Source organism: Meriones unguiculatus, chromosome 4 (genome assembly GCF_030254825.1).
Source record: "Meriones unguiculatus strain TT.TT164.6M chromosome 4, Bangor_MerUng_6.1, whole genome shotgun sequence".
Taxonomy (NCBI): domain Eukaryota; kingdom Metazoa; phylum Chordata; class Mammalia; order Rodentia; family Muridae; genus Meriones; species Meriones unguiculatus.
Genome location: NC_083352.1, coordinates 81,803,217 through 81,826,224, shown reverse-complemented (window position 1 = coordinate 81,826,224; position 23,008 = coordinate 81,803,217). Strand labels below are relative to the sequence as shown.

General features: G+C 45.4%; 1 protein-coding gene across 1 annotated transcript; it reads left to right on the top strand.

Moving 5' to 3' along the window:
• The first annotated feature begins 2,705 nt into the window (after window positions 1-2,705).
• Tmem248 (transmembrane protein 248) lies at window positions 2,706-21,745 on the top strand. Its single transcript, XM_021657039.2, has 7 exons — window positions 2,706-2,925; window positions 9,662-9,838; window positions 12,170-12,455; window positions 16,307-16,457; window positions 17,567-17,750; window positions 18,249-18,392; window positions 19,308-21,745. The coding sequence occupies exons 2-7, from the start codon at window positions 9,680-9,682 to the stop codon at window positions 19,326-19,328; spliced, it is 945 nt and encodes a 314-aa protein (XP_021512714.1). The 5' UTR covers window positions 2,706-2,925; window positions 9,662-9,679; the 3' UTR covers window positions 19,329-21,745.
• The last annotated feature ends 1,263 nt before the right edge of the window (window positions 21,746-23,008 follow it).

Sequence of the window (23,008 nt, the reverse complement as noted above, 5' to 3'; positions counted from 1 at the left end):
AAGTGAAGGCAGGTGTTCTTGGTGACATCATACAGCTTTCTGGTAGTTCTGTACCAACCTGCCTGTTTGTAAAAAGTACCTAACATATGATACCAAATAGGTGTGTGATAGATAAAGCATTTGAATTCGGAGGGTAAAGAACATCAGTTAAGTGGAGCCTAGGACTGACTATTAGATGCAAGAAATCCCTTCCTTAGGCTTTGCCAATAGCCTTGTCTACAAAGAAACACCTGCATCTATGAGCACTCTGACCCTTGGCACTCTAAGGACAGATGGAAACAGCCTGTACAATAGGCTTTCCAGCTGGAGGAAGCTGAAATGAGTTGTGTCTTAGGCTTTTCTGTTTATATGTTGTGTAGCCTCATCTGTGAAGGGAGTCAGTGTCAAAGAGCTCTCTGACCTTTGACACTCTGAGGACAAATGATCTTTACAGCAAGTGATCTATTTATTAAGATGCACAGGCTTGTTCTGTTCCCATTATGTTTTCCTTCCCGTACTTCCTTGTCTTTGTTCTCCTTGATAATAATCAAGCAAAACATTTGATTTCCTCCTAATCCCAGTCTGGTGACTATGGTGTCCTTGTATGCAATTGCCTCTAATAAAACTCAGCACTGGAGACACTCTGGATCCCGAGAGAGTCTCACAGGAGATGCCGTTCTTGGGTTGCCTGGGCCCTAATGTCTGTTCCTTTGGCCCACTATCTCCAAGCCCATTTTTCTTTGAGACAGAATGTCCTTTCCCCCTCTTAAACTCCTTTTGTTCTATGGTTATTATCTGCCCCCTCTCTTGATTTCCTTGCATCCTGGGCACTCTTGCTTTTGTTTTTAGTTTCCATTGACAGTGACATACATAGACAGGCTACAGAAAAAGAACAGAATGATGTCATCCAATTCTGTTTTTTTTTTTTTTTTTTTTTAAGATGTTTTTCTGTGTTCTATATTTGTCTTGGTTACTGTTCTATTGCTGTGAAGAGACACCATGACCAGGGAATCTCTTATGAAAGAAAGCATTTCACTGGGACCTTGCTTACAGTTTTGGAGGATTAGTTCATGGTCATCGGGAAGCAGACTGGCATGGCACTGGAGCCATAGCTAAGAGCTTTCCATCCTGATCTACAGGCAGCAGGTAAGGAGAGATGATAGCGGGCTTGGGATGGACTTTTGAAACCTCACAGCTCACCCCCAGTGACACACTTCCTTAACAAGGGCACACCTCCTAATCCTTTCCAAACAGTTCCTCTAACTGGGGACCAAACATTCAAACCTATGGGCCAATGGGGGCCATTTGCAGTCAAACTACTACATTATTTGCTAGCTTTTAAGTCCTATGCTGTTGGCAGTCGGCCCATGAAAAGAATACAGAAGACCCTCTGCCTAAAAATTTAGCTCCCAATGGTTACTCCAGCCGTTAGTTTTTAGGACTTCCTTGGCTGAGTTCTGTTTGATATGATAAACTTCGATTTGATGATATTTTACGATGTATCTCTGCTATTTTCCATCTGCTACTTGCACACACTCAAAACCCAAAGTATAGCAGGGCTAGCTCACTTTCCAGATGGCACAAAGAGAGCACACACATACACAGACATGCAGAGACTCAGATCTTTGACTGTCTTGGGTTTTCTATTAACACCTGGGAGCTATCAAAACCTTGTAGTTTAGTTCTTCTTCCCAACCCCCATTTGGTTTTTAGAGACAGGGTTTCTCTGTGTAGCCTTGGCTGTCTTGGACTGGCTTTGTAGTCCAGGCTGGCCTGGAATTCAGAGATCCACCTGCCTCTGCCTCCCAGGGCACTGGGATTCCAGTGTGTGCCACCATACCCGGCTAACCTAGTAGTCTAACAGTGTGTATGTACACTGATTATATTTGCCCTAGTTGCATGTGACCCCGAGGCTTGGGGGAGACAGGGAGTGGAGTTCTATAGAGAAGCCATCATCCATTCTGGGTCAGAACTTTCCAGTGAAGTTGCTCTGGGGTCTGTTGCCCACACTTCTGTCATGAACCCCTCCCATGCTCTGTAAGTACACCAGATAACCATTCTGGCTGCCCAGGGTAAACTTTGGTGAAAGTGAACTTTGGTTTGTCACTGGAATCTCAGGAGGAGGGGATAAACATTGATAGTCTTCACCCAAGGAGAAAATTCTCACAACAGATGGCAAATCTATTTGTTAATATTCCCATGTCACAGAGTATTAAGAAAGAAGCCAGGTTAGCCAGGCACTGTGGCACAAGCCTTTATGTCGATTGGTGTTTTGCCTGCGTGTATATCTGTGGGTGACAGATCTTGTAGTTAAAGACAATTGTGAGCTGCCATGTGGTTGCTGGGAATTGAACCCAGGTCCTCGGGAAGAGCAGTCAGTGCTCTTAACTGATGAGCCATCTCTCAGCCCCCATCACACCCAGTTTTAAGATTATTCTTTTCTAATAATTGCTAGAAGTCAGGCCAGGGTGAGTACGAAGCCAGGTTGCAATCCACGAGACTGTCTCAAAACAATAAAATGCTAATAATAAAAGGAAACCGCGCCCTCCTTACTATCTCACACCACACACACCAAGATCTGCTGATGCACTCCTGCTCCTGCCCCAACGACGTTCCCCACACCTTTACCTATTAAAGAAACGAGGACACGCCCTCCCCCCCGCCCCTGCGCACACAATTCTGTCCCTGCCGCGCTGCCGTCGCGCGCGGGGTCACAGGTCACGGCGGCGTTAGTGGTGACGTGGTTTTCAGCCTTCACCCGGAAAGCCGGGCGTTCGCAGCGCGCTCTGGCCTGCCTTTGGGTCCTCGCCTGGGCCCCGAGGAGCCGCTCGCTGTCTCCGGAGCGGCAGGGAGGATGGTGCGGGGCAGCCCGGGGCCCGCCGCGCGCCGCCGCGAGTGAACAGGGCCAGGCCGCGGGCGTCCGCGGAGCTGCCGGTCTGTGGGGCGGTGAGTAGGGCACAGGGTCGGGATCGCGGCCGTGCGGGCGGGGACCCGGGGCCCGGGGTGTGCAGGCCGGGTCGGTGCGCAGGTTCCTCCATCACCTCGGCTCCGCTCACCTCCATTACTTAGCTGGCCCCGGCCTGCTTCATCCTCCCGAGGCCTGAAGCCTGCGGAGTCCTGCCCCAGCGGCCAAGGCTTATTAGGTCGTCCGGATACGGCTGGGTGGAACTGCTGGCGTCCTTTGCAGTTTTTAGAATAAAAAAGAGATTCAGTTTAAAAAAAAATGTAAATGATGTGTTTGTTGTCTTGTTTGTGCACGTGAGTACAAATCCCCACCGAATCCAGAAGAGGGCGTTGTAATCCCTAGAACTCGAGTTACAGGCCATTATTAGCCGCCTGATGATCTGGGCGCTGAGACCCTAACTCAGGTCCTCTGGAATAGCTGGAGTTCTTAATCCCCGAGCTGTCTCTCCAACCTCCATTTGTGTGAGTGAGTGGGTGTATGTTTAGGTTTAGAGTTTTGACTTTAGGTGGTGTTGGTAGATCTCCGCGGGGAGAGAAGGTGAGAGGGAAGCCCCGAACGGAGTAGTGGAATTTCGTGCGTTGTGCTCACTCTTACGTATATTCGAAGCAGGATCTCATACAGCCTGGGCTGGCTAGGAATTCCCTAGGTAGGCAAGGCTTACCCTTCAACCACTGATCTTCCTGTCTCAGACTCGCTAGTTTGAGGTGTGTGCCGCTCTGCCAGGCTTGACAGTGTAATAACGGTATTGTTACGGTTTTAATCTTCTGATACTGGAGATGGGGTCTCATGCACCCCTGCATAGTCCAGACTCACTCTGCAGCCGAGGAAGACCTTGGACTTCTGGTTCTCTTGTCTCAGACCCCCCTAGTGCTGCCTTGGCAGGTGTGTACTACCGTGCCGGTTAAGCCTGGCTAAAATAGGCTGTTTTGAGACAACCTAACCATGAAGTTCAGGCTACCTCCAGCTCTCTGTGTAGCTTGAAGTTGTGATCCTCCTGCCTCAGCAAGAGTGATAGGTGTTGGGTGATAGTTGTGTGGCACCAGGCCGTTCAAAAACAGAAGACGGGTAGCTTGTGTGACAAGGCCAGTAAATACTTAGACATAGGGTGGATTCTTTCCCTGTCCTCGTGGTTTTAATACAACTGTAAGGCATGGAGCTCCAGTTCTCTCCATCCAGGTGTGGCTTTAACATTATGGAAATAAGCCGAAGCCATGTCACAGTTCTAGAACCATGTTTTCCCAGGCTGTCACAGGCTTCTGACCTTGCTTTTGTCTAAACATTCTCAGGAGCATACCTTCTTAGGACTTCATGCTTCCTTTTGACCCTTATTTCTTAACTAGTGCTCTCCTCTTTATGCAGGAGCATCTAAGAAAACATGGTCCTGATTGGGACGGGGGGGGGGGTCGTGGGGGGGGGGGGAGAAATGGAGCACAGTGCAGGGGTGATTTTTATCAGGATGGAAAATGTAGAATTCCAATTATGGGCCAGACATGGTGGCACATGCCTGTAATCCCAGACCCTTGTGAGCTGGGGTGCTGGGACCCTGACCTGGAAGAGCAGCTAAGCTTGTTTCCATCGCCGTAAAACTTGTTCTTAATCGTGTGTTTTTATTATTTATTTATGGCTTTTTGAGGCATGGTTTCTCTGGGTGACCTTGGCTGTAGTGGATTCACTTTGTAGACCAGGCTGGCCTTGACTCATAGCAATCTGCCTGCTTCTGTCTCCCTGAATGCTGGGGTTACAGGCATGTGCCACCATGCCCAGCTTAATTGTGTTTTGTTAAAGTCAGTGTCTAGGGCTGGAGAGATAGATAGCTTAGAGGTTAAAAGCACTGACTGCTCTCCCAAGTTCAGTTCCCAGCAACCACATGGTGGCTCACAACCATCTATAATAAAACATGGGGTCCTCTTCTGGCGTGAAGGTGTACATGCAGGCAGAACACTATCCATAATAAATAAATCTTTAAAAAGTATCTAGAATGATGTATTTGGTGTGTGGTGGCTGGTTTGAAGCCTCTTATTGTCCCTGCATTGTCCCTGCATTGACAGCGCAGTGAATTCAGTGAGAATCAATCCATCTCTGTTACTTAGGTGTCTGCTTGTATCCTTGTGTATTAACTTGTTTTGACTCTGCTTCCGATTGTGCAAGATAGGGCTACAGATACTAACAGTCGCCTAGCTGTGCTGGAGAGTTTAAATTACCCGTCCAATGTGTGCTAAGCAGTTATTGTGCCCAGTGCGCGGCATATATTTACTTATTCTTCTCCATAGCCTATTGTAATTTGGTTCTGCTGCTCTTGTGAAAGATTTTCTGACATTGTTACTGATGTCTTTAATTTTCAGGTCTCTTTGAAATTCTGATCACAGCATTTAGTTTGTATCTGTGCAGGTGTGCATATCATGGTATGCAAATGGAGGTCAAAGGACAATTTGTGGCCTCAGTTATCTCCTCCCGTCTTTATGTGGGTTTCAGGGATCAAACTCAGGCCGCAAGGCTTCCCTGGCAAGCACCTTTGCCCCCTGGGTGACCTCAACAGTTCTTTTCATTTTTATATTTTACTGTCTTATACACTCCCAAGGCCAGCAGCTCAGTAGTTAAACCTTTGTTTTTTAGCCCTGGTTAGGATGTTAGAATTGCAGAAGCAGAGGTGTGCAACAGTTAATTCTGTCATGTCCTTTCAAGGAACTGTGTTCTTAGGACTTGAGGATGTTGGAACTACCTGCTGTGCAGTTAGCTGCCTTTTGTCCAAGTTGTCTGTAGTTTGGCTTGGTTTTGGTGTCAGCATGGTAATCTAGGCAGCATGCCGGTGACCTGTATTCTTGTTCCTTCTGTACTCGTGGAGTCACCTTTTCGCCTTATCTGGTGTCCCTCCCCTCAGCCCTTGAACTTCTCAGAAGCCATTCCCTAGCCTTGGTTTCTCACCACCTGGTTTCTGGCCGGATGAACTCAGGGGACAGAGGCCAGCCAGAGCACCTGCTCTCTGCTCTCTTTTTCTTTTTCTTTTCCCCAAACAGAAGGCAATGCATTTTTACTTTTGTTTTTGGTTTTTGGGACAGGGTAGCCCTGGCCATCTTAGAACTAGAACCAGGTTGTAGACAGGCTGGCCTTGAACTCACAGAGAGCTGCCTGCCTCTGCCTCCTGAATGCCAGGATTAAAGGTATGTGCCACCATAACCCGGCTTGAATTTTATTTAAAAGTAAGGCTTACTTAACGATTTCAAGGTTATAGAAACCTTCCTTCCTTCCTTCCTTCCTTCCTTCCTTCCTTCCTTCCCCTTCCTTCCTTCTTTCTTTCTTTCTTTCTTTCTTCCTTTTTTCTTTCCTTTCTTCCTTCCTTCCTTCCTTCCTTCCTTCCTTCCTTCCTTCTTTCTTTCTTTCCTTTCTTAGGCAAGTCTAACTGTGTAGCCTTGGCTGGCCTGAAACTCTGTGTAGACCAGTTTTGCCTCAAACTCACAGAGATTGGCCTGCTTCTGCCTCCTGAGTGCTGGGGTTAGAGAATGTGCTACCACACCTGGTTGGGAAACCTTCTTGCACCTCTTTGCAGATAAAGACGTTAATATAGCTTCTGATTTTCTATTTGAAAATGCTTGTGAATGGTAGAAAGGAGTTTTGAGTTTTGTGAAACATTTGAAGTTTATAGTTTTGTTCAGAAATGCTTTTAATGCCAGGCCTCACTGTTGTATTCCTAGTACCATATAATCCCAGCACTGGGAAAACAGAGGCAGGAGAATCAGTTCAAGGCCTAGACTACACATTGTCTGAGGATGGTATACTGTAGAACAGAACACTAGAGAGACTTGCTCCTGTGTAACTGTAACTGAGTACTGGTTGGTCAGCTGTTCCCATTCTTCTCTGGTTCTCATCATCCATTTGATGTCTAATGTTTTGAGGCAGAGATAGTAAAATTACTTCCCTGCTCTTGAGTGACTTACAGTTTGGGAATACCAGACAACCAGAGAGTTTCAGAGGGTGTATCTTTTGAGCTGCCCTGGGTTCCGTTCCCAGCGCTACATAGATCAGGTGTGCTGGTGCATACCTATAATATCAGCATGTGAAGGTTGAGGCAGGAGGATCAGAAACACAAAGGCCCCCTTGGTTACATAGCCAGTTCTAGTCCCACCTGGGTTACAAAAAAGAACAACAAAACTACAAACCCAGGGCCGGAGAGCTGCCTCAGTGGTTCGGAGTGCTTGTATTCTTGCAGAGGACTTGAGTTCCTGTCCCAGCACCCACGTGAGCAGGCTGACAACACCTGTAACTCCAGCTCTATAGGATCTGATGCCCTTTTCTGGCCACCACAGTTACCTGTATGACATACTGACAAACATGTACAGAGATAATTAAAAAGTAAGTCTTAAGACTACAGGTAGATAAACAATTGAGGAAATCAAAGTAATTCTATGTCATGAAATTTAAAAATCTATAAAATGGATAATTTCCTAAAATAACTTCTTTTATCACACTTGACTCACCAGAAGTAAAAAAGAAACATACAGGCATTTAAAACCATTAAAGTAGCTAAGATAGCTTCCTCAGAATAGAAAACAAATACTCAAATGATTTTTTGGCCAAAGTCAATCAAATTTCTAAGTAGAAGTGCATCTTATTCCTGGCAGCCCAGGCCTTTAATCCAAATGCTTGGGAGGCAGAGGCAGCTGGTTGGTTTTGGTTTGGTTTTTCAAGACAGGGTTTCTCTATGCAGCTCTGACTGTCCTGGAACTTGCTTTGTAGACCAGGCTGGCCTCAAACTCACAGAGATCCACTTGCCTCTGCCTTCCAAGTACTGGAATTAAAAGTGTATGCCACCATTGCCAGGCAAAGCAGGTGGAGTTTTATGGTCTGGAGCCAGCCTGATATACATAGGAAGTTTCAGGCACCCACACTACACAGGAAGACCTTGTTTCAAGAATTAAAAAAAAAGATAGTTATGCAAAATGGCAAGCTTTTCTTATCTCATTTATGAACACATAGAAAACTGAGATTAAAGGAGCAAATATATTTTCAGAGTAATTTTCAAAAGTCCTGATCAGGAGCTGGGGTATAGTTCTGTGATCTGTCATGTGTTTAGCCTTTGTAAGAGCGTGTGTTCTCCCCCAAACACACACACACACACAAAAAAAAACCCTTTTCAGTCCTCAGTAATATCAAAATAAAACAGTCCAGTCAGCATGAAAAAGATTAATCAGATTATTTAAATTAATTGTTTAGACATTGCAGAAGGTATTCATTGAAATGTACTGTTTGGCTTAATTCAATAGATACATGGCAAACAAGAGGTCTGGGTTAAATCCCTAGAATCAAGGGGAACATAAAAAAGCCAGGTATGGTAGCATATGTCTATATCTCCAGCACTTGGGAGATAGAAGTGGGAAGCTCAGGGTTCAAGGCTAGCTTGGAGACAGGAGACTCTGTCTCAACCCTTTTTGCTTAAAAAAAAGAAGTAACATTGTAGTGAAAATGTTTTGTAAACTTCTGAGGAAGAGTGAGCGCTTCCTTACCTGGAGAAGTCTGCTGCAGTTAGGGCTTCTGTTGCTGTGATGAAACACCGTGACCAAAACCAACTTGAGGGCGAAAGGGTTTATCTGGCTCACACTTTCAGATCACTGCCCATGGTCAGAGGGGCTCAAATAGGGCTGGGCCTGGAGGCTGCTTACCGGATTACTCTTCATGGTTGGCTCAGCCTGCTTTCTTACAGCACGGGGGACTACCAACCCAGGGGTGGCCCTGCCCACAGTGAGCTGCCCCCCCATCATCAATCAAGGAAATGCATCACAGGTTTGCTCACTGGCTAGTCTGATGGGGACATCGTCTCAATTGTGCTTTCTTCTAAAAGAACTGCAGCTTGTGTCAAGCTGACCTAGAACTAGCCAGCACAGCTTCCCATCGTCGAGTCCCAGATCAGTAGCGAAGCATTGCAAAGCATTCTTCTTAAGGTCAGAAGTGAGGCAAGAGTTTCGTTACAGCTACTGCTATTGATGTTTCATTTAATAGTAAAGAGAAGAAGGCACAAGGGTTCAGAAGAAGCACTGCCGGTGTTTTGCTCTCACAGGGCAGCCATCTACATAGACATCCAGGAGAGGCCAGGGATTTAAACATGGGTTAGAGTGTTAAATATATGCAGGGTGTCTAGAACCAAGGAAAATGGAGGGCCGTCGATGTAGCTCAGTGGTAGAACACTTGCTTAGCCCTTACAAGGCAGATTAGTAGGTAAGAATCTCATGTTTGTATGAACTAATAATAATAATGTATTATGTGTGTGAGAGAGTCCTCTGTAGCTCAGGCTGGTCATACGTGGCCAAGGGTAAACTTGAACTCATGATCCCTTTTCTTCTATCTGTTAAGTGCTGGCCTTATAGATGTGTGCCACGTGCCCAGGCATTTGTGTATGCTAGGCAGGCACTTTACCAACTTTTAGCTCCACTTTTTCATTTTTGTGTACTTGCTTTTATTTATTTTTAAAGACTGTGTCGCATATATTTCAGGCTGGCTTTGCATGTAGCTGAGGATGTACTCTGACTCCTAATCTTCTCTTTCCTGTGATCACAGGTGTGCACAACCATACCTGGCTCCTTGTTGTCTTTTGAATGAATTCACTGAGAGGACCTTTCTCAGATTGAGTCTTTTGTCCCTCAGTACTGTGATAGGAAAGTAAAGCGAGTACTAGTGCTCCCCAGCGCTCCCAGACAGGCCGCCACTCACGTGCTGACTCTGTTGCAGTTGCCGCTTATCAGAAGCATGCTCAGCATCAACCCCCTGGAGAACCTGAAGCTGTACATCAGCAGCCGGCCGCCCTTGGTGGTGTTCATGATCAGCGTGAGCGCCATGGCCATCGCCTTTCTCACCCTGGGCTATTTCTTCAAGATCAAGGAGATTAAATCCCCAGAAATGGCTGAGGTACAGTGCACTCCCAATTTCTGTTTGTGCTGGATAAACCTTGTAGGGAAGTGGGGGATAGCTCTTTTATTATTTTTGAGGTCTCAGTCTGTGGTGCAGGCCAGTCAGACACTTAGTGTATATTGGTTGACCTAGAATTTTAAGTGGTCTCCAGCTTCAGCTTCAGCTTCAGCTTCAGCTTCTTGAATGCTGGGATTATGTGTTGTGTATTACCACACCTGCAAGGTGTTTTTTTTTTTTTTTTTTTTTTTTTTGTTTTGTTTTTGAGACAGGGTCTTATGTAGCCCAAGCCTTGAACTTCACATCCTCTTGCCTCCGCCATTCAGGTGCGCACAGATAGGATAGATTTATCCAGTAAAAGATACATATTTACACAGAATTTTCTCTCTTTTTCTCTGTGACTGGCCTTGTTAGAGAATGCCTAGGTAGCTGTTTTAAGTAATATTATTGGTTTCAGGTAGACTGTTTCAATAGAGAGACAGATACATTTGGGAGAATGTATTTATAAAACAAAAACAAACGAAAACCCTGAGTCAAAAGATTGGAGAGGGCTGGACATGGTAATGTACTCCTGTGACCCCAGCACTGGGGAGACGGGGGCAGAAAGAGTGTGAGTTCAAGGCTATCCTGGGCCATGTAGCAGGACTTTGTCTCCAGAGAGGAAGAGAGAGCTAGAAAATTCAGCTCTTCTGGTGCTGTATTACATTATTGTTTTGAAACTGGGACATTTAAGGGTACACACCAATTTTCAGTTTTCTCATTTGTACTGATGGCATTCTTATTAGATAAGGGATCCTATTAACTAGGAAACAAGGGCACCAGATAGATGTGGTCAGAGGGCATGGGGAAAGGGAATAATGAGTGAGAACAATGTATAATGAAACATGTATGAAGAATGGTGATGAACCCATACCAGATATGTTAATCTAAAGTATTAAATAAAAAGGAATCCTAAATCCTAAAGAGAATTAAAGTACATTTTTTTCCAATATAGTTTTTTTTTTAAACTGTATTTCTCATTGGCTTATTGTTTATTTATTTACAGTGTCTCATTGTGCAGCCCTGGCTGGCTGATGCAGACCAGGCTGAGTGCTAGGATGTCTGGCTTTTTTTTTTTTTTTCTTTTTTTAAAACATGTATGCATGTTTTGCCTGCATGTGTGTTTGTGTACCACATGCATGCCATGCCCTCAGAGGCCAGAAGAAGGTATTGGACAGACGGTTGTGAGCTGTCAGGCATGCATGTGGTGCATAGCCGTACATGTAGACAAACACCCATAAACAAATATAAATGTAAACACATGAATCTTCTTTGGGGGGTTGTTTGAGACAGGGTTTCTCTATGTAGCCTTGGCTGTCATAGACTGGCTTTGTAGGCTAGGCTAGACAGAGATCCACCTGCCTGTGCTTCTCTGAGTGCTGGGATTAAAGCTATGTGTCACTGAGCCTGGCAAATGTATGAGTCTTAAAACAAAAACCCAAAATCAAGCAATTAAATGAATGCAAATTAGTGTCACCATTTTTGTTCAAGGGCTGGCCCCCCATTGCTCCCTTTTTCTTCAGAACAGGGTTTCTCTGTGTAGCCCTGTCTGGAACTCACTGTAGATCAGGCTGGCCTCGAACTTAGAGATCCACCTGTGTGATCACCACCACTGTCCGTCTGATTTTTTTCTGTTTTTTTAGCTTATGTGTATGAGTGCCTGCATATAACTCTGTGCCCCATGTGCTCAGATAGAACAAAGGGATATCAGATACTCTGGCACTGGAGTTACAGATGCTGTGGAGTCACACGTGGGTGCTGGGAACTGACCTTGATTTCTCTATGAGACCAAGTGTTCTTAACCATGGAGTCATCTCGAGAGCCCTCACAGCCTCTGTTTTGCATTTGTTCACCTTTAGTTTAAGTGTATGGATGTTTTGCTCACATTTATGTCTGTGTGCCATGTGTGCACAGTGTCAGGAAGAGGGCGTCAGGTCCCCTGGAACTAGAGTTAGAGTTAGTGCCAACTGCCCATGGGTACTGGGAATCTGGAATGGAGCTCTTACCTGCTGGGCCATCTCTCCAGCCCTTAAGATCCATTTTTGAGTTTGATCTTGATGCTCATTGATTTTTTTTCTCTTAATCACAATATGCCGAATGTGCAGTTCAGGTTACCAGGGCTGACGTAATTTATATCACACTGTTCTGCAGGAGCAGGATGGTTTGTTGTGACTTGAGATGGTCAACCTCAAGTCATTCTTTTCCTGTTGTGCTGTGTAATAGTCAACGGTCATGGCTGTTTCTGCATTGGAGATGCTGGGACCTCATATCTTCTGTTTTATTTTGCTTAAGGATTGGAATACTTTCCTGCTGCGGTTTAATGATCTGGACTTCTGTGTATCAGAAAACGAGACACTGAAGCATCTCTCCAATGACAGCACCACCCCTGAGAGCACCATGACCATTGGGCAGGCCAGATCGTCCACCCAGCCTCCCCAGTCCCTGGAGGAGTCAGGCCCCATCAACATCTCAGTGGCCATTACCCTGACCCTGGACCCTCTCAAGCCCTTTGGAGGATACTCTCGAAATGTTACACACCTGTACTCCACCATCCTTGGGCATCAGATTGGACTCTCAGGTGTGTGTCCGCTACCTTCCTTTTAGAGTTCTTCGCATCTGAGATAGGTTCAGCGTTCTATTTTATATGTTTGTGTGTTTCTCCTCTTGAGACTTGGACTTCATGAAGTCAAGAAGGAATGGTTGCTGTGCTTCTTCTCACAGTAAAGTCTTCAGCTTAGTCTCTTAATAAAAGCCTGTCAGAGTCAGGACTTAGGGGGTCAGCTCTGTGTTAGAGCGCTGGGCTTGGGTTTGTGAGGGCCTGGGTTCCTCTGTAACACTAGGAGAGGGAGCTGGGGGGAGAAGGGAGAAGCTGGAAATGCAAGGCCTCAGTGTAACTGACCTTTGGTCAACATAGGTTTTACTGCACAGGTCCATTTATACTTGATTTTTAAAAAATTCTTAAAAGCTTTTATTTTGTGCGTGAGTGTTTTGCTTGGATCTACATGCACTATATGTGTTCCTGGTGCCTACAGAAGTCAGAAGAGGGTGTTGATCCTCTGGGACTATAGCTACAGATGATTGTGAGCTGCCATGTGAGTGCTCAGAAATGAACCCTGACCCCTGCAAGATCTTACCTGCTGAGCCATTCTCTAGCTCTCTGAACCCAAGAGAAGTGTAAGCAAATGTAAAGATGCTGTATTAGGTCATAAAAGTATTGGGGCCAGGGGTGGTGGTACACAGTGAGAAGCCTAGCATGTGAGAGTAAAGCATAGGACTGTGAGTTTCAGGCCCTGCCTCGAAAACAAACACGAAAGCTGGTGGCACAGAGGCAGGTAGGTCTATGTGTGTTTGAGGCTATCCGGTCTACATAGTTCCAAGACATAGAGTTCTAGGGCTATGGATTGAGGCCTTGTCTCAAACAACCAAAAAACAAGACGAAACAAAAAACCCAAGAATTAAAAAAAAAAAAAAAAAAAAGAGGAAAGGCATGGTGGCACATGAGGTAGAAGCAGGAGGATCTAGGTTTCAGTTATCAGTATTGAGTCTGAGGCCAGCCCATGCTACAGATCCAAACAATGAAAACATCTTAGAAACATCAAATTCCACACTGTTTCACGTGATCGTTTTGTAGCCACATTCTGAATTCTATGGGCTCGTGAAGTGAGTGTCCACCTGAAATATTAAATTATGCTAAGTCACTGTTTGAGCAGTTCATCTGTGTAATGTCAGGGTCACACAGCAGTAATTAGTGATTTTGCTGTTGTGTATTTCTCTCTGTTTATGATACAGGAATAAATAAGTATTAACTGACTGTCAGTGAGGCTTCCAGTCAACATCAAGCTAAGTTGGTTAAGTCTAGGGAGGCAGGAATTATGCTCAGTTTTTTGGCTGTGAGGGAGTCAGCACTCTAAACCCATAGTCTGTTTGCAAACTTATCTATGGATAGGTGTATTGTGCTGGGGTTCATACTGCATTGCCATTGTTACTCTTTTGTGTGTGGGGATGTGTGGGGTGTGTGTGGGTGTGCCTGTGCTGCAGTGAAAGAGGGCTGAGGTCAATCCCCAGTAGTTGGTTTTTTGTATGTAGGTTCTTAGGATTAAGCTTAGGTCATCAACAGGCTTATTTGCCCTTGATCTGCTTAGCTGTCATGCTGGGTATTTTTACTAGTGTTTACGATGCTAAAATTTGAACCAGGGCCTCATGCATGTGAAAAAAGTGCTCTCTCGGGCTTGAACAATTTTTTAAAAAAATATTTATTGTTATGTATATGAGTGCTCTACTGCATGTACACCCGCATGCTGGAAGAGGGCATCAGATCACACTGTAGATGGTTGTGAGCCACCACGTGGTTGCTGGGAATTGAACTCAGGACCTCTGGAAGAGCAGACAGGGCTCTTAACCTCTGAGCCATCTCTCCAGCAACTTGAATACTTTTTTTAACTTAATGATTTAATATTAGTTATTTAATTATGTTTTATGTATGGATCTTGCCTGCTTATATATATGGCTAATACACCATGTATCTACCTGGTGCCATGGAGGCCAGAGATCACAGGATCCCCTTGAACTAATGTTACAGACTGTTGTGCGCTGCCCTGTGGGTGCTGTGAACTGATCCTAGGGTTTTCTTAGCCACTGAGCCATCTCTCCAGCCCCAGGTGTACACAGTTTTAAATGCCCACTGTTCATTTACCAGTGTCCAGGAAGAACTAGAAAAAGCCTCAGGCCTGTTGCCTTCACTTCTGGAACTTGGGGATTATAGAAGAGGCAAAAATAACAACAGGAATTGGGCTGGGGGTATAAGTCAGTGGCTGAGGGCTTTTCTAGCATGTGTAATGCCCTGAGTACAGCTCCCAGTACTGGAAAAGAGAAACCAAACAACCAAAGCCCAAACACTGCCTAGTTTATGTCAGCCTTTCAAAAGCAGCAATTGAGAAAATGCTCCACTAGATTGGCCCATGGGTTTTCTTTTTCTCTTATGATTAATGATTGATGTGGGTGAGTACCTGCTTATTGTGGGCGGTGTTACTCTTGAACTGGTGGGTCTGGGTACTATAAAAAAGCAGGCTGAGCAAGCCATGAAGAGCAAGCCAGTAAGCAGCACTCCTCCATGGCCTCTGCATCAACTCCTGCCTCCAGGTTTCTGCCCTGTTTGAGGTCCTCCCCTGACTTCCCTAAGTAATAGAGTATGACCTGAGAGATACAAACCAACACTTTCCGCCTCACGTTGCTTTTGGTCATAGTGTCTATCACGGCAGGTGAAAAGCTAATTAAGACAGTTCATCATGAATTAACACTTAATAGGTGCTTAAAATAGTTCCTGGCAGAGAGGAAATGCTATTTAGGGGCTTGCTTGTTAAATGTATTAGTTACGTTTCTCTTGCTGTGATAAAACACAATGATCAAAGCAACTTAGAAAGTTTAATTGGGCTGACAGCCCTAGAGGTTTGAGTTTATGATAGCTGATGGTTGAGCAAAGACATGGCTGCATGTGCCTAGAGCAGCAGCTGAGAGCTCACATCTTGACCCACAAGCAGGAGGCAGACACTGGGAATGGCAGACTTTAAGCCTTCAAACCCACCCCCATGACACCTCCAACAAGACTTCTTAATCCTTCCCAAATGGTTGCACCAACTGTGGACTAGTATTCAAACATTTGAGCCTATGGGGACCATCCTTATTCAAACCACCACACTAAAAAATTCCAAACAAAACAAAAACTCCAAAAAAAAACCATGGAGCATGGCCATGCTTGCTTGTGTGTGCTAAGCTTGGACACAGTAGACATGATTTAAGAGGGGATGAAAGTGGAAGCTGGAAAGCCTTTGTCATACTAAGGGCTACCCAGGGCCTTGCAGGGATAACCTTTGCTTCTTTGTGTAGTAAAGTCCACAAGATGCTGGTGGGGTCCTGCCTTTTGCCTTTAGCTGTTAAGAATAGAATGTTGGTGCCATAACAGTAGGGATACGAATCACTCCTGTGTGTTCCAGGAAGCAAGCAGCCTTTTCTCCTTATGACCTTAGAACATCTTGATTTAATGCAAACTTTACTTTTAGTCCCAAGACCTTCCCTAAGTCTGGTAGGCCCTCTGCTTCTACCTGTGTGTGTGCAGGGACGCTGGAGTCACATTTCACAGGCTAATGGTTAGTTCTGAGTGAAGTGACATTAGTACAAGTTGTCCAGCTCTGCCTGGGCTCTGGCATGGCTCTCTAGCCCTGACTGAAGATGTGACCTTTAGTGAGCCACTTTGCGGCTGTGCTGGTCAACTGGGCCTCAATGTTCAGATCACGACTGTGGTTTTCAGAAACCTCATGGGGCAGGTGTGCAGGCCAATGGGTGCCTGTTGAGTTTGCCTGCAGATTCATTTGAATACCAGTGAACAGTCTGAATTTCTGCCTGTCCACCAATAAACTGCTGATTCTTCCGCAGGCAGGGAAGCCCATGAGGAGATCAATATCACATTCACTCTGCCTGCTGCCTGGAATGCTGATGACTGTGCCCTCCATAGCCACTGTGAGCAGGTGGTGTTCACAGCATGCATGACCCTCACCGCTGCCCCTGGAGTTTTCCCCGTCACCGTGTAAGTGTCCTCCAAGAGGATAACTGGCAAGAGTCAGTTCTCTCCTGCTATGTGGGTGTCAGGGACTGAACTCAGGTCATTAGGCTTGGTGGCAAACACATTTACCTTCTTGCTGGCTTTCAGGATTATTTAATTTAATTTGAAATTCTAATATTCTCTATATTCAAATGTGCTGGGCTGGGATACAGTGTTTGCTTAGCATTCATGAAGTCCTTGGGTTCCATTTCCCACACAGAATGGACTGGACATGTTGGAGCACATCTGTAATCCCAGCACTGAAAGGGTGGAGGTGGGAGGATCAAGAAGGTCAAGGCTAGCCTGGGGTACATGTGAGATCCAGTTTCAATAAAACAAAACCAGAAAGAAGCCATGCCCCTTTTTTGTGCTTCAGTGAGGTAGTGAAGTGTGCTGCTGTGGCCACTTCCAGCCACCCACTAAAAGAGTCATGTATTGGAAAAGGGAGAGCCAGGCCCCCTGCCAGAATGACCTGTAACTAAAGCTGCCTAAAGGGAAAGCTTCTCTTCATCTCTGTGACCCAGAAATTAATTTTCAGTTTTTTTTTTTTAAAGATTTCGTTTTTTTATTACTTTAAATTGTATGTATTTGTAGGGGGTTGTGTACGTGAGTACAGTTATTTTAGTTTTTAGATTTTTATTTGGGGGGAGATTTGTCCTGAGATGGTCTCATAGCCTAGGTTGGTACCAAACACTATATATATAGCAGAGGTTGGCTTAGAACTTCTGATCTTCCTGCCTCAGTTTCTAGTGTTCTAGCATTAAAGGTGTGCAACCCCACGCCTGGCTGCTTATGTGTGTATTCAAAAAAACCAAAGAAGACAAAACAGTTGGCCCCGTTGGCTCACACCTGCAATTCTAGAACTCCCAGGCCAGCCTCTGCTATGTATTGAGATCCTGTCTCAAAACACAAGTAATAACTAACAACTCTCAAAACATAATGGTGTTGTCCCAGAGAAACATGACAACTGTTCAAAACATCTTATTTCTCCTTTCCTCATGTTGCTCTGTGCAGTGCTGCCAGGCGATGTGTGTGGAGGGAGCCCAAATAAATGTTTCAGGTCACCGAGCCTGGTCTCTTCCTCTCCCCTGCAGTCAGCCACCTCACTGTGTCCCCGACACATACAGCAATGCCACACTCTGGTACAAGATCTTCACAACTGCCAGAGATGCCAACACAAAATATGCTCAAGACTACAATCCTTTCTGGTGTTATAAGGGCGCCATCGGAAAAGTGTACCACGCTTTGAATCCCAAACTCACCGTTATTGTTCCAGATGTAAGTGAAATAGGCCCAAGTGCCCCGAGTTATGTGTCTGTGACTCTGTGTGTGTACGTGTACATGCATCCTGCCAGGGACTTAGTGGGAACCAAAGGGGAAGCCGTCTCTGGTGGGGTGTGCCAGCTGTCCATAGAGGAGCACTGCAAAGGGAGGCCAGCAGACAAGCTGCTTTGTGGGCTCAGAAGGACATATCTGGAGAAGAGCAGGGCTCTGGCAGTGGGGTGCAGAGGTTCACAGTAGCTCTGTGTCTTCCCATAATGACAAGCAGTTTGGTGGTTTTGGAGACAAATGGAGGGCCTGCCTATTCAAGCTTAAGAACAATATTGGGGCCCTGGAGATGGATGCAGCTCAGTGATGAAGCATTTGTCTAGTGTGTGTGTGAGGCCATGGGTTTAATTCATAACATGACAAAGACTGACATTGCTGCAGGCATGGAGGCTGATGTTTGAAAATGTAATGGATTGCATGTGTTTGGTTTCCTTTCTTTTTCATCAGGACGACCGTTCATTAATAAACCTGCACCTCATGCACACCAGTTACTTCCTTTTCGTGATGGTGATAACAATGTTTTGCTACGCAGTTATCAAAGGCAGACCCAGCAAACTGCGTCAGAGCAATCCTGAGTTTTGTCCTGAGAAGGTGAGCAGCGGGTGGGTCTGGCTGGCTCCTGGCAACAGGCCTTTCTCAACAAAAAATCCAAAAGGTCTTGTCATCATGATAGCCGTTCTGAACTAATTCCTGATGGTGCCTCTTTCTGGGCACCAGTGTTTTCTTCAGCACTGTAGTCATGCAGCAGAGTGCCTGTCAGGGCTAGGCAACTTGTGGCTAGGGATGGGGCTTGGGTAGTAGCATGCTTGCCTTTCAAGCCTGAGGCCATGGGTTCAGTCTGCAGCACTGCATAAACCAGACGTGGTAGTGTGTGACTGGATTCTAGTACTTGGGAGGTTGAGGCAGGAGGATAACTTTGAAGTTATCCTTAGTCTGTAGTGAGTTTTTGGCTAGCCCAGGCTACATTAATCCTGTCTCAAAAAAAACAAATCCAAGATCAGGAGGGATGGCACATACCTTTAATTCCAGTTGTCAGGAGACAGAGGCAAAGGAATCAATGAGTTGGAAGCCAGCCTGATCTACATAGTGTTCTAAGCCAGGAAGAGCTACATAGTTCTTAAGATCCTGTCTCCAAAATGAAGGAAGGAAGGAAGGAAGGAAGGAAGGAGGGAGGGAGGGAGGGAGGGAGGGAGGGAGGGAGGGAGGGAAGGAAAGAAGGAAAGAAGGAAGGAAGAAAGGAAGGGAGGAGGGAAGGAAGAAATAGAATAGAATAGACAAACAGAGGGTTAACTCTTTGGGCATAGTGTAAGTGGTTTTGCAGGTTGGCAAATGCTTCCAGACTGTGGGTTCTGTTCATCCCTCCCTGAGGTGAGGTGGTTTCCTTAAGGTCCTGTTAATTTCCTTGCCAAGAGGTAATAGATGTTTATTGGCAGCATGCCCTTGTGGTATTGGACTAGGTGCCAGCAGCTCCCTATTTTACTCATTTGTCTGCTTGCTCTTTTCTAGGTGGCTTTGGCTGATGCCTAATCCTACAGCTCCCCATTTTCTGAGAGACCAAGAACCATGATCATTGCCTGCTGAACCGGCCAGAGCCTGGCCACTCTGTGAATACACGATCTTGCAATGTTGGGTTATTCCAGCCAAAGACATTTCAAGTGCCTGTAACTGATTTGTACATATTTATAAACATTGATCTGGAAATTGGTCCTGTGATGCACGTACTTTGCCCTGGATGTAGCCTGAACCCGTCACCCTCATGGGGGGAGGGAGGACAGGAGGATACGAGGGCACAGACATGGGGTTCTTCCATGTAGTGCTACAAGAGTGTGGGGATCTTGCTGGAGCTGAGCAGGTCGTGTTCCAGTACCAGTGGGGTAGCGGTTTGCTGTGGTTCTTGTTTCAGCCTGGTGTGTTCAATGTTGGAATCCATTTGCACCTTTGTTAGGACGCTGCATTTCCGAAGCCACCATTCCCTCCTGTGGCTCTTACATGTCTGTGGCTTCATGACCATAGTGACAGCAGTAATACCTTTTCAGTTTGCTTGCAAGGAAACCTTTTTTTTCTTAAAATAAAAAAGTCACATTTTACTATTCCCTTAGTTAAGACAGACATGTTCTTCTATCCTAGGTAAAAGGTCATGCACCCAAAAGTCACTTCCGTAGTGAAGATCAGTTTTATTTCTACACCGGCAGCTAGGAACTTGAGTGCTCTGCTGCCGTCTGCTTCTGTAGAGAAGTTCCTGGCTTGAGAAGTAGCTCTGCAGTGGAGGCACAGGGCACAGTGAGGGCTGACCTCACAGGGCATGGCACACTGAAAGGAGTGTTGGTTTGCTCTAACAGTTGCAAACAGCTCCTTTTTTTTTTTTTTTTTTTTTTAAGGAGATGTGTGTTTTTTAAAAAAAATTTTTTTTTGCATTCATTTTTGTACAACACGTCTTGAGAAGGAAAATGATCATTATGACGTGTAATGTGGAAACGATGCTGGGGAGATCTGAAGGAAGGCATGAGGTTCTGATGGCTGTTCACTGAGCAAAACCGGAAGCATTTTCCTTAAGATATTTTTGATCATCTGGTTCCTCTGTCCCTTTTCCTCTATTTCATTTAAAAAGGCATTCACAATCTCTTCCACTCATTATTTGTATTTTCGGTGTTTTTCTATCAGCGCCTTGCCTTAACAGTTCCCAAGTAGTGTTCTGTGTTCCAGACTTGTTGGGTGTGGGAATGAATGCCCTCTGGAGGCTGAGGCAGGAGAATCTTGAGTTCAAAGACAGCCTGGGCTACATACTGATACCCTATTCTCAAAGCAAGAAAAAAAAAATGCTTAGGTATGTCAGCACTTTCGTTCCATAACTGTAGGTCTGTAGTCTGTCTGAACTGGAGTTAACTTACTGTGTTCTGGAATTTACTGGCCTAGAGAATTTTATCCCAGGCATTTTGAAATGGAAAACAATAGCTTTTTTTTTTAATTGAAGATTGTTAAAATAATCATTGTAATATGATGCAATAGTATATATTTTTTAAACCAGTTGTGAGTTGCTTATAAGATGGCTAATGTGTGAATTTAATTTAGTCTTCTTTGAGACCCTTGTCAGGTAAGATGGAGAAAAGCCACGTGACTTGGCTGGTATAAATGTGTCATCAGGACCATCAAGCTTCAGATTAAGCTGCTACTGAGTAATCAAACCCAGTGGAGTAAGACAATGAGAAGGGTCACTTTCACTGGTCTGCCCAGCCCAGCTGTGTTCCTCTTAGCCACCTTTGTTTTGATGACAAGCAGTGGCTGGGATCTGTAGGGGGTGGGAAGGAGGAACACAAGGCTTGGGGAGAGGAAGTGCCAAAAATGCTTGGGACATGACCCATCCTGAGGCCAGATACTATACTTTAAAACCCAGTATTCACCCTAGCAGGTAGACTGTTGGAGGATGGCTGGGGAAGGAGGTTGGGGGCAGAGTTTAGGGGCCTGCAGACACATCTGGGTCTGGTCCACAGCTGCTTCTTGCTGGTAAACCTCAGACTTGGAATGTCAGACTGGGCCACTGGAGACTTCCGACCCCAGCAGCACTGGCTTGTCCTCAGGTGTCCTAGGCTGGGGGTGCAGTCAGAAGTCAGTGACTTCCTGTGAAATGGCTGTTTCAGATCATATTGATCTCTTTCCTTTTGTCCTTTCACCGTATAGTATGACTTGAATCAGTTTTGATTCTATTCGTAAGTTCTCGTCGTTCGGAACCTGGTGTTTCTGTTGTGTTCTTGGCAGTGCATAGGATCCCAGCCTCCTGTGTTTTGACCCTCCTGCAGGCACTGTGGGACGTGAGGGCAGCAGATTCATCTCCCGTCCCTTGCTGCATGATGGTCACTAGCTGATATGTGATGGTGTCCCTCCCTCATTGATTTTCTGTGTTTGAAGTATGTGCATATGTGCTTTACAGAATAAAAGATCTGGATTTACTTGGTTTGTCGTCGTTACTCCAGCATGACAGGTGTTGTTTAAACAAAAAGTGTAGGCAAGGAGCACTTCCAGGGTTTCACAGGCTATTTTTTTTTTTTTTTAAGTACTACCTGCCATGAGGATGGAGGGTGACCAGTGTTTCCTACTAAGGTGACCTCAACAAATCCATGGGTCTTTGTTCAAAGAGTATAAAACCTTTTATTGTATGAGACCATGGACTGACCCAAACCCTACCAGAAGACATCAGAAAGAGCCAGGATTGTGGCTCAGTGGTAGAGCTCGTCTAGAACACCCCAGTGAGGGGCTGAGGGATGTTCAAGCAGTAGGTTCCTGGGTTCTGTTCTCAGCACACAGTATTCACACCCAATGAACCAGCAGAGGTTAAAGATCCACTGGCCAATTACTTAAATCCTTAGTGTGCCCACAGCCACCATTAAGAACAGCAGGCTAGGGGCTAGAGAGGTAGCTCAGTGCTTAGAGTTCTTAGTTTTTGTTTTTTCGAGACATGGTTTCTTTTGCACCACACCTGGTGTGCTTGCTTTTCTTACAGAGGATCAGAGTTAAATTTCTAGCAACTATATCGGGCTCACAGCTGTAACTCCAGGTCCAGGGATTAGATACCCTTTTTTAGCTTCAAAGTGTATGCCCATGTGCACACATGTACACACACACTTTTTTTTTTTTTTTTTTTTTGTGGGGTGGTGGTGGAAGAAACAGCAGTTCACAGATCACGCTACTTTCTGCAGGTAAGGTATTAGACGCCTGTCCTTCCCATCCTCACTTCCTCCTTTCTGCTGGCACTGCTTGGAATGCTGTGAATGCGCCTTAGAAAATAAACATGCCTCTCCTGTGTAACTGTAATGACATCTTGCCTTACGGCTGATGCTGTGGAGAGGTCTTGCTCTCCTAAGTTTCCTCACACCGGGAAAGGCAATGTGATCACAAATGTGAAATGACCACTATGGAGTTAGCTCACTGAGCATAGGGCAGGATGGTGATTCAGTTTGTGCTCTTAGTACTGAGGATAGTGAGGCAGGAAGGATCAGGGGTTCAAAGGGCTATACAATCCCTGTCTTTAGTTTTTTTTTTTTTTTTTAATGTGCATTGGTAGGTAGGTGTCAGATCCCTTGGAACTGGAATCATAGACAGATGTAAACTGTAATGTGGGTGTTGAACCCAGCTCCTTTGGAAGAGTAGACAGTACTCTTAACCACTGAGCCATCTCTCCAACCCATAATCCCTGTCTTTGAAAGAAAAAAAAG